This window comes from Nuphar pumila, chromosome 3, assembly GCF_984573655.1.
Source record: "Nuphar pumila chromosome 3, dmNupPumi1.hap1.1, whole genome shotgun sequence".
Classification (NCBI taxonomy): Eukaryota; Viridiplantae; Streptophyta; class Magnoliopsida; order Nymphaeales; family Nymphaeaceae; genus Nuphar; species Nuphar pumila.
In genome coordinates this window covers 5621795-5633572 of record NC_143251.1, presented here as the reverse complement: position 1 = coordinate 5633572, position 11778 = coordinate 5621795, and the positions used below count along the sequence as shown (strand labels likewise).

Sequence of the window (11778 nt, the reverse complement as noted above, 5' to 3'; positions counted from 1 at the left end):
GGGGTTAATGCTAAGTTAGAATTATGGAGACAGACATTGGAAGCAAGAGGTTTTCAGTTGAGTAAGAGTAAGACAGAATACATGGAATGTCGGTTTAGTAAGCAACGAAGTAGTGATGGGAGTGTAGTGATGCTTGGTGAGCAAGAAATACCGGCGGATGATTGTTTCAAATATTTGGGATCTATCATTCAAAAGTATGGAAAATTGATGAAGATGTAAATTATAGGATAAAGGTTGGGTGGATGAAATGGAAAAGTGCAACTGGAGTGTTGTGCGATCGTAGAATGCCATTGCGGTTGAAGGAAAAGTTTTATAGGACGACTATTAGGCCCACTTTACTATATGGTACAGAATGTTGGGCTGCCAAGAGACATCATATTCAAAAAATGAGTGTAGCTGAGATGTGTATGCTGAGATGGATGTGTGGAAATACAATAAAAGATAAGATTCGGAACGAGGAGATACGTAAGAAGGTAGGCGTTGCACCCATTGAAAATAAGATGAGAGAGAATCGTTTACGATGGTTTGGACATATTCGGCGAAGGCCTAATGATGCTCCAATTAGAAGGATGGAAAAATGGGAAAATATATTAGTTAAAAGAGGTCGGGGTAGGCCTAGGAAGACATGGATGAAGGTGATAGGAAAGGATATGAATGTTTTGAACCTCACCGAAGACATGGCATTGGATAGAAATGATTGGAGGAGAAGGATTCATGTGGAAGACCCAAAATGATTTTCTTTTTTGGTTCATATCGCCGACCCCAATTGTTTTGGGATGAAGGCGTAGTTGTTGTTGTTGTTTGAGACAAGTTAGAAACAACAAACTGGGCTGGAGCTTGGGACGACCCATCCATGAACTTTATCAGGTCCTGCAAGTACATGACACACCGGATCTGCAACCTCCACAAGAAGTAGTTATTTCGATCGAGTTTAATGGAGACTAAATACGAAAAGGCATTCCATTGTATGGCCTTATTTGGGATAAACTACCTGATAAATTTGCCGGAGACGCCGTAGGCTTTGATACCACGTGAGAGGATAATCAACCTTTTCATAGACTAAAAGAGTCACAGTGCAGATATGCTAGAACACGATAAGGAGGCCAAAAAAGAAAGAACACAATTAACAAAGTAAAACCCTTTTTATGTGGTTCGGCTGAATGCCTACTCCACGATCTCACTCTCTTATCATTCACGTGAGAGTGAGGTTCCCTTAACATATATGAGATTACAATTTCAAGGGAAAGATCTTTCCCAGATCATCAGATCCCCAATCGTCAGGCCACAATTTTTTGCTAATAAGGGTCACAATTCAGGATGTTCTACTTAGTCAGTTCCTTGATTCCACCAACCATATCTTCTTTTCCTTAGAATGTGGGCATTTGCTTGGTGGTCAGTTTTATCTTCGTGGATGGATATTGGCTGACGATAAGCCTTGAATCATTTGGTTTCTTCACACCAGATGGAAGCCGGGTCTTCTCTATCAGTTTCTTGTATAGAGCAGAGCTGAGCTTGAGTGCATGAAAAAGCCTGAGTTAAACGAGTCGACTACGACCTAGTTCATTTACAAAAAAAAAAAAGAATATTTCGGTAAAGACCGTCCCGTCGTGCTGGCCTATTGAAGGAAATAGGCCCGTGACAATTTCAGTATTGAAAATAATAGAATTTGAACCCTAAATCTATTGAGACAAGCTCCAACTGACTTATTTACAAAAATAAATAATCGTTTCAAACTTGTAAACAATAGAATTAAACTCTAAAGTTATTGCTTTCAAGCCAAACACTCCCACCATCTATAATCTATGATATAAAATACATGTAAAATATATTTATTATTGATTAGCGAATCTATATGAGCCAAACCAAAGCAAACTGTGGTTGTTTATGTTTGGCTTGCTGAGAATATTTCATGAGTTTGAATGAGCTCTTTATGAACCAAATATGAGTCGAGACATGACCGGTTCATCTGGTTTTGCAGCCCTAGCCTTAAGGAGCTAATGGCAGCATCGAGTTTGGTCTAGTATTCCAGGGTGCTGGGGAGAGCAGGTCAGAGTGTCCTAACCTTATGCCTTTCACAAGAAATGACCTCTTTCAGGACTTGAACTCGCGATCTTTCACCAGCAGCCCAAACATTTTGTCATTGCACCAAACAATAGATTTCATGAGCTATGGAAATCAAACCTGGTGGTGAATTGGATGCTTGAATTCTTTAATGCTAGCAGATGACAACTCCATTTATAACAATTTGCGTGTCCATACATGTATCTAAAAATGGACTCGTTACAATTTAAGATAGATCGAGGAAAAGAAAAATGAGGAAATTAGTAGCTTGTTTGGGAAGTGGACGTTAGAAAGAAACTTAAAGTGTCATGGTGCTTTCCAAATAATCGAGTATTTTCAAAGACAGTTTTGTTCTTTGGCAGAATTTTTTTTTGGAGAAAATGCCAAATTCCACAAAGAATCTACCCCACCAATTCATCCATTTGCTTTGCTTTGGATTCCTTAGCCAGAACTTTCAAAACTTTTGCTTATTTTTTAAACTATTTACTTTATACCGAACCATATTCTTTATTTTAGTCATTAATGTCCTAAACAAGATAGAGATTTCAAAAGAATTGGTAACATGAATCCTTCAAGGAATTACTAGGCATTCCCAACGGGGGTCCCGGTTGTCAGCTGGTGCACGTCACCTTGTATTGGGAAGTTGCAAGTTCAAAACCCAATGGTATAGTTGTATAACTGGTAACCCCAGCTTGCCTTAAAAAAAAAAAGAGGACAATGAACATAAGAGAGATGATTTTTCTGGTTACCCGGCCCGGGAATTGGGATTGGGTGCAATCACATAGCACAAAATTTATGCATTGATTAAGCACCTGATTGCCCTCCATCAGGTAGGGATGGTAGTGGACCGGGGGGAAATGGAGTCCATCCCTCCTTGCCCCGTTTGGTCCGAGGACGAAGGACATGAAACCAGAATGGAGGTGGGGATAAAGGTTAAAATCAAAACCGATGCAGGGATGAACTTACGCTTTCCCCCGTCTCGATCTCAGCCTTGCCCCGCCCCGGTCCATTGCCATTCCTCCCCAACATGGAGGGTAATTGGGTGCTTAATGCATAAATACTTGTGCAATCCATATTGCACCTCAAACCCCCACCCCGCCCCCCAACACACACACATCCCTGGTCAAGCTTGACCGCATGTGTGTAAAGCTATAATATCTTGAAAATGAGGAACCTCTCCTAGAACCAAATCAACAAGCGGGCGGGGGGGCTGCCCGTTTTCCTGCACAGTGCGTTTGTTTCATGTCCCTTCCACATCCAAGCATGTGAGATGGTTCCCATTCAAGCCCTTAAACCCACTTGCTCTTGCTTCACATTCCAAGACTGATTATACTAATACTGTCATAAATGCTAACCATGTAGCAAGACCATTATATATTTCAAATCATTTACACAACACTAGTACATATATTATTATAGCCTGACATCCATGACTTTCTATGTATAAGTGCTGAAGGGCAATAAACCAACCGTCTTGAAGTCGAACTGGTATGGATGATTGATTCAGCTCCCATGCATGCCCTTCATTTTAGATGAAATCAAATGCTATGTATGATTGATTGATACAGATCCATGTTCTTCATTTTTTATCTAAAGAAATCAAATGCTACAGCTGAATGATTCAGATCCATGTTCTTCATTTTTTATCTAAAGAAATCAAATGCTACAGCTGAATGATTCAGATCCATGTTCTTCATTTTTTCTCTAAAAAAATCAAATGCTACAGCTGAATGATTCAGATCCATGTTCTTCATTTTTTATCTAAAGAAATCAAATGCTACAGCTGAATGATTCAGATCCATGTTCTTCATTTTTTCTCTAAAAAAATCAAATGCTAAATATTTCTCCAAGGCAGCAGGGCCAAAGACTATGTTACAGGGATACGCCATTTTGACCATGCATCCGTGGTGCCACAAACTGACACGATGATTCAGACACCGATTCATACAGCCATTGTTTTTTTTTTTTTAATATTTCAACCGAAACATTTTTAAATATTAATTGGTTAAAAGAACTTGTGTCCCTTTTTTTAAAAAAAAATCGACTTTTCAAGTTAAACCTGCAGAGATCTGTATATTAGGATCTCTAATACATAGATTTTAGATCACTTTGGATTTGAGATCTGAATCAAGTAAATGCACCCTAAGATTTTCAAGCATAACTTTTATTTAATTGTCTTGTCTTTGAAAAGGAGTAAGGTCGAACAGCATCGGACACGCAATCATTCAGCAGCCGTTGCGGAAAGTTACTTTTAGCGGCAGTCAAGGGCGGCTCAAGAGAAGTTGAGGCCGTAGGCATATTTCATTGGAGGCTCATATTTCCTCCGTTGGAAGCCATCAGCATGAGGCACATGCATGTTGTTTCATTGGACGTGAAATATAAGTGTTATATTTTTTTTTCACTTGAGGTCTTAGGTGGTGGCCTCAAATATCAAAGAGGCCTTGCGCCGCTAATTGCACGTGCGATCAGCGGTGAAGGGGTTCCGGGTTCGGTTTTTGGTCGAACTTTATGGGTGTTCAAAACTCTTAACTTAAGGTTCTAAATTAACAAACTGCGTTATAAATGCTTGTAAATTTAAAAGCTTATAAAAATCACCATTTTAAAGCATGCCCAATTTTAAAGATGAAAGAAATATTACTTGAAACGAGTTTGAGTACAGACTAGGTCCAGGTTTGGGTCATTTAGTTGACGAGTCAGCTCGGGTTTGGGTCCGCTCATATTCAGGTCTGCCATGACCTAATCCAAGCTTGATAGGCCCGTACCTGAAAAGGAGTAAGGTCGAAGGGTAATCGGATTTGGATATCAGTGGCTATTGTTTTGCCTTACCAAGTCCAACTAAATGGAGTCGATCCAATCCACTGACATACCACCTGTTTATGTGATGTGGTTCTAGCCTTCTAGGGCTGTCAATGGGTCGGGTTTGTATCAGGTACATGACCAGACTCGGACTTGAATTTTAGGGTATGGGCACAAAAATGCTGAACCAAATAATATTCAGGTCGACTCGAACCCAGCTTGAGCAGTATGTACACCGGGTTTGCATTTTGCCGGGAACCCGACCACCTGGCTTTTTTGCTGGGTATCCAATCAGATCTAAAGTTTTTACAGGTATTTTTAAGTAAAACTAAATTTCTGAAATTATACAGATCTGGATATGAAATTTCATTTTCATGATCAGAGAAAACTCGAACCCAAACCCGAACCCAACAATTTGTTATTTGGGCGGATTCCTGTACACCCTGATGGGTCGCATACCCGACCCGTTTATGTGCACTATTTAGCTTCATATGGGAAATATAATTTACAGTTCGTAACTTTGGTCATTATCGGATAACCCACATCGAGAACCTTCTCCGATACGATTACCCTTTCCTGCCCGGTTCTCGATCCGAACAATGACGAAAGAAGGCAAGGTTCATTTTGAAAAGTGAGAAAAAGGGGGCAAAAGACGTTAGAGATCTTGAAAAAAACAACAACATCAAGATGGAGAAACGCTACTCCCACCGCCTTTCCCTTCTTCTTCTCTCCGCCTGCCTCATCCCCTCGGCGACGCTCCTTCCGGAGATTCAATCGCCGCCTTCTCTCTTTCCGGAGAGCTCTGCTTTAAGGTCTCTCTCTCTCTTTCTCTTTCCGGAGAGCTCTGCTTTAAGGTCTCTCTTTCCGGAGATTCAATGGTGGGTGAGCATGTTTTGCTTAGATCGATCTGCATTGTGGGGATCGGACCACAAATTTGCATCAGGAACGAGGTGAAAGGAAATCGAAGGTGGTGAAATTGTTATTTCGCTTGCCCCACATATTGATCTGTATAATTTTGTTCACCTGAACGAGTTTTTGTCGCAAAATTGTTGCCATCAAGAGGGTTTTGTGATTTCGGTATTGTCGGTTTCCTGTAGAATGAATGTGGGCCTGTTTATATGAATCTCTTATTGTGATATCTCATCTGAATGCATTTTGTTCCTGTTCTTGGGCTAGTCTTGATGCATTGGGTTATCAAAATGATGGATTCTGCTGAAAACAAATTGCGAATTTGTTAGTTTTTTATGTTTTTTATAGGCTGGTTTCAAGGTTAACATAATTGAACTAGGAAGGTAGGAAACAGTTGTCTAGGAGAAATTGTTGCGAGGTGAAGGCGGCGTGTCAACCAGACCGGAGAATCTATATATTGCTTGCAGGTAGTGCCCCATGAAACGGAGGCGCAAAATTGCTAACAAGATCATACAAGTCATTGGGGCAATTTAGAGATTTCTCTTTCGATACATATTTTTTTCATGGGACTATGTGAACACTCCAAATTTTCCAAAAAAATAAAAAATTCTCTTTTTACCCCTGGCCTCGATCTTCTGAATAATTGGGTCGATTTCTGATAAAAATTCCATTTATTTCTCGGATTCACTGGAATCCAAATTCAAATTTCACATCTGATCCAATTTCATATCCAAATCGGATTTTAGGATCCAATTCTGAACCCGGATCTTCCACTTTTCTAAAAATTTAAAAAAAATCAACTATTTGTATTTTCTCAGATATTTTATCTGAATCCAGTCTCAATTTAGGATCCAAAATCAATATTCTCTCAAAACTCCGGATCCAGATCCGTTTTTTGAAAATTCCTGAAGTTTAAACCCTATATTTTCAAAAAAAACTTCTTTGTGAAAAACTTCAAGTTTTAAAAACAAATATTCTACAAAAATGTTTCAAAAACTCATCCCTTGTTTTTCCCTCACATTTTTAGAGTTTTCTTTCAAAACACAAAGAAAAGAAAAAAAGGAAAAAAGAGAAAATTCAAAAAAATGGCTTAACCCTCTTTTTGAAAGCATTTTCGTAGTTAAAACCCCTTTTGAGAAAAGCCTTTTGTAAAGAGACCACCATTTTGAAAACTTTCAAAACTTAGGGGAACCCGATTTGTAAAATTCCTAACAATCTCTCGTTATAAAAGAGACCGCAGGGGTGCTTCTGAGATCATCCGCCTCTCACCTCCCCATTGCTTTTCTTGTCTCCAGAGAACAACCAAACGTGTTTAGCCGTTCATCTTTGAACGAACAAACCAGTTTAGTTTTCCAATCAGTTCAAGCAAATGAAATACATTTGCCTCATTTTCAACCACTTTTGCACGATTCTGAAAGAATATTTTCCCCAAATAAACTTTCTCACGAGAAGGACTCCTCCCAATTAACCTCATGTTTTAATGCCTATAAATAGAGCCCACCCCTATGATCAAGGAGAGAAGAGAATGCGTCTGAACGGTGGCACTGAGAAGAATGAACGCAAGACCACCGACACCCGTCTCTTCAATCTTCCTTACTTGCGCGGAGGTTTTGCCGAAACAATTGCAAAAAACCCTCACTTTTCGGTGAAAGTGTCGTCAAATAGACGAAAAAAACTCAAAAGCTTAAAATGGATCCCGGGTCCGAAAAAGGTAAGTTTGTTTCCCTTTCCCTCCTTTTATTTATTTAATTTATTTATTGAGTTAATTTTATTAGTTTGAAGTAGATACTTATACGTTTTTTTTTGTTTATTTACATCATCCACTGTGTGAGTTGCACTACGGAATCAAAAGGCATGCTCCGGCTTTAGCTTTCCTTTGGCGAAGGATGGTTGAAGTTCGAACGGCATCCCCACATCTTTTTAAAGGAGTATTTAGCAATTTAAAAGTTAAGCCTCAAATTTTTTTTACATGTATGGACATACATATAAACATATGTATGTTACATTATATATACATTAACAGGTCGACCCCTTTATTGTAAGTTGCTCTCATTCACGATGTGCATTGAATAGAACATAAGTTCTCGCCTTTGTGGTGAGTCTCTTCTAACCCTAACCCCTCTCCGTCCTATTTCTTTACATTTCTAACTACTTCTATTACCTGAACAGCTAAAATTGTAAAAAATGCAACATGCAAGAAATGTTACTGAAATTTTGGTAATTGGAAGCACTTCCAGAAATAAAACACTGTTTTTCAGAATTCTGCTATGATTTCAATCTGTTGGATAGCTTGGACCATTTGCATAGGCCTGAGGATATTATGTCATTCTAGAATAATTGTGAGGGATAGCGGAATGACGCATTGACTGGAGTTGTCATCTCATTTTGCATTTCTTTCTGGATAATTTGTAAATGCGGAGCTGTAGAAACCAGGGGAACTGGGTTCAATTTTTCCTCATGCCAATTACAAGATTTGCATATCTCTAATCAAACTGAATTTTCATGCTTCTTATTTTTTTTATGTTTGTTTGCAGCCCTTCCTATCAGAGCGACGGGTGCTGGATTTCAGTGGCTGTGTCACCAGCACCAGGGCAAAAAAGTGCTAGAGAAATTGGTGTACCAGCCAGTTATTCATTAAAACTTTCTAGTTCACCTGCTCGTCCAGTTTGTTCCCTGGGTTGTGTGTGATGGGATGTTATTATTGGGAACATATTGTCTTTGTAATGTAATTTTGTTGCATAATTGTCAGGTGTATATGCTCATGGTTTTGCATAAATGTGGGCATCTGCATGGTAGTTTATTAAGTGCCTGGGTAATGACACCGTGCAATTAGCCAAACATCTATCCGTTGCAAACATTGTTGTATTATTTCTTAATATATAGTAAGAGTTGTGCAATGTATTTCCCATGGTCCTCTTGAGTTGACAGCTAGATCCATTCCTGTAATGAGGCCTTATCTAGAAAATTTAACTTGAACAGAGGTCAGAGGGCCATTTACATTATTTATAGCAAAAAATATCAAAATGGAATGTGACCATTTGGCATATAAGCAGGTCGCAAAAAAAAGTTATTACCCTCTACGCCCAACTCAGAACAATGTTAAAGGGTATAAACATTAAATTGTGGTCTCATATAAGCACCTTTATCATTAAAAGAATCACTTCAACTCATTACACAACAGCTTAACAGGATATACAAATAATAGAGCTTCCAGCTACATATGGAAGCTTTTTTTTATCTAAGATACATGCATCTTATCCAACAGTAAACATGTCATTCAACCTCATAAAATTTGAGGTGCTAACCTGTGGGATTACATCCTTTAACAGAATGGCCATGAAAACCACCTAATACCTTTAGTGAAGACGCCAGCATTAGGCTGCCTTCTTTTCATCAAAGACTGATCTTGTCTTCTCATGTATTCTCATAGTCAGTTTTCTTAACAATTCATCATAAAAAATGTGATCCATTTCCCTAATCTTTGAAATGAAATCAATTGCTTCTCCATACTTATTTGATCTACAATAATTGTCAACAACCATGTTATAGGTTAGTTCGTTAGGTCTGCAGTTTTCCTTGATCATATACTCAATCACATTGGTTGCCTCTGTAAACATGCCAAGCCTTGAGTATCCACTAACAAAAGTATTATAGGTGATTATGCAGGGAGATATCCCCACATTTGTCATCTTTGAGAGGAGACTGCAGGCCTCCTGCATGAGGCCTTGCTTGGAAAATGCTTTGATTACAGTGTTGTAAGAGACAAGATCAGGTTTATATTGGGAGTTTTTCAGTCCTCTGAGGACCTCTTCTGCTTTCCAACAGTCACCTCTTCTTGCATACATGTCCATCAAGATATTATATGTCATGAGATCAGGTTCCAGGCCACTATGATGAATCATATTCAGCATGTCATGGGAACGATCGAACATATTGTGCCTTGCATATACTGAAATCATGGAGTTATAGATGACCAAATCAGGTTGGTACCCATTTCTTATGAGCTCCTCGAATGCTTTCTCCATACCATTCAGCTTTTTGCATTTGAAATTAACAAGAATTAGGGTTCGCAATAGAACCCAACTGGAAAAAATTCTGCCATTGTACAGTTCTGCTTCAATTATGTGAATCCCTTCAACATTTCCTCCTCTTGCATAAGCTTGTAACATCAAAGAGAAAGATGTCTCGTTAGGCTTGAACCCCTTCAGCTTCACATCCTTCATGACAGATTCTGCTGCCTTCCAATCTCCCTTCCTTGCTAACACATTCAAAAGAGAATTGCAAGTTGATAGATTAGGAGTAAAGCCAGCACTGATCATGTCATTGTACATCTTGTTAGCGTATCCTCCCATTCCACATCGTCCATATGCACTAATCAATGTATTGAAAGTATCACGATCAGGATCGAACCCACAAAGCTTCATCTCTTCCAACACTTGGTTGACATAGTTGTGCCTACCTTTACTGCCACACATTGCTAGCATCGTGTTCCAAGTCACTCTGTTGGGGGGACATCCTCTTGACTTCATCTCATAGAAAATCTCCATCATCCCTTTCAATCTGGACTTCTTTCCAAGCATTCCAATGATGGTGTTGTATGTACACACATTAGGCGGGCACCCTGATTTTTTCATCTGAATAAAGAGTTCCAAAGCCTTATCTTCTTTACCAGCCTTACCATATGCACTGATAAGAGTTGTATATGTTATGACATTAGGCATAACTCCCTTGTTCATCATGGTACCAATCATGGCAACACCTTCATCATAAAACCCCGCTCTTGCATATGCTTGAATCAGCTCATTGTATGTCACAATATCTGGAGGGCAATTGTTGCCTTCCATTTCTCTCAACACATTCAGTGCATCAGAGTACCTCCCAGTCCTTCCATATGCATTCAGCAAAGCATTGTGAGCAACCCGACCAGGACTGTATCCCTCCAATTTCAGTCCTTCAAAGAACTCGATGGCCTCTTCGCACAAACCTTGCCTACTACAAGCAGATACAACAGTAATGCAAGTGAACTCATCGAAGCGCAAGCCTTTACTTCTCATTTCATCCAGAAGACCCAAAATTTGATTCCAAGAACGCCCAATTCTACCATAAAGATCAAGAACCACATTGTATGTGACCAGAGTTGGGTCAACACCCTCTTTTTTCATCGATTCGAAGAGACGAATTGCATGCTCAAATTTACCAATTCGACCGTATGAATGAATTGCACAAGTGTAAGAATGGGCATCCAATGCGTAATCCTCTAAAGGAACTCTATCGAGTAGCTTGCAAGCAACAGAATGTTGGGATTCTTTTCCCAAAATCCTAATTATCGATTCAATCGAATGTTTGCTCAAATGGGTATCCTTCCGATCGACGACCCACTCAAAAATACTCAACGCCAGACCCCAATTCCCAGAACTTTCCAAGAATTTCAACACCCCAACTAAATCCTCCCCAAGAATCTCATCCTTAGCAGAAGATAAAAAACCATGCAAGTCAACACCATGGTGTTCGATTAAGGATTTGAGAATGGATTTACCTTTCAAGGAGAGATAGCTCCTCTCGACGACACCCAAAAAATCCTGTTGCTGGATCGATGCAGCTGGGCTCGATTCGTCGCAGAACTTTTTGGGCATTTCCGATGGGAGGGGAGGAGAATGGTGAGAAGAAGACAGAGAGAGATGGAAGAGATTATGGAGAAGAGAGTCCATAGGGACGGAATTGGGTGGTTGTGGTGGTGGTGGTGATGGTGCTAGTGGTGGTGGGTGGAAGCGTGGCGACGGTTGTGTGGGGAAGAGAGGGCGGAGATGGAGGAGTTCTGCTCCCATGGAGGAATGAAGGAGAGGCAGGATTCAGTGTTACCCACAAGAGACTTGAGTGTTGCACAGGAGAAGGCACACACTCTCACTCTCTCTCTCTCGTGCGCGCCCACACGCACAAGCACACACACGTTGAGAGGAGTGAGTGGTGCGGGGAGTTGGTAGACGTTATCTCTCTTCTTTGAACCTTTCATCC

The 11778-nt window shown here is 39.8% G+C and overlaps 1 protein-coding gene across 1 annotated transcript; it reads right to left on the bottom strand.

The window, feature by feature from the left end:
- Nucleotides 1–8886: 8886 nt before the first annotated feature.
- LOC149841741 (uncharacterized) lies at nt 8887–11757 on the bottom strand. The gene has a single exon (XM_089998679.1). It carries the CDS (start codon nt 11589–11591, stop codon nt 9141–9143), a length of 2451 nt encoding a protein of 816 aa, XP_089854805.1. The 5' UTR covers nt 11592–11757; the 3' UTR covers nt 8887–9140.
- Nucleotides 11758–11778: the final 21 nt, after the last annotated feature.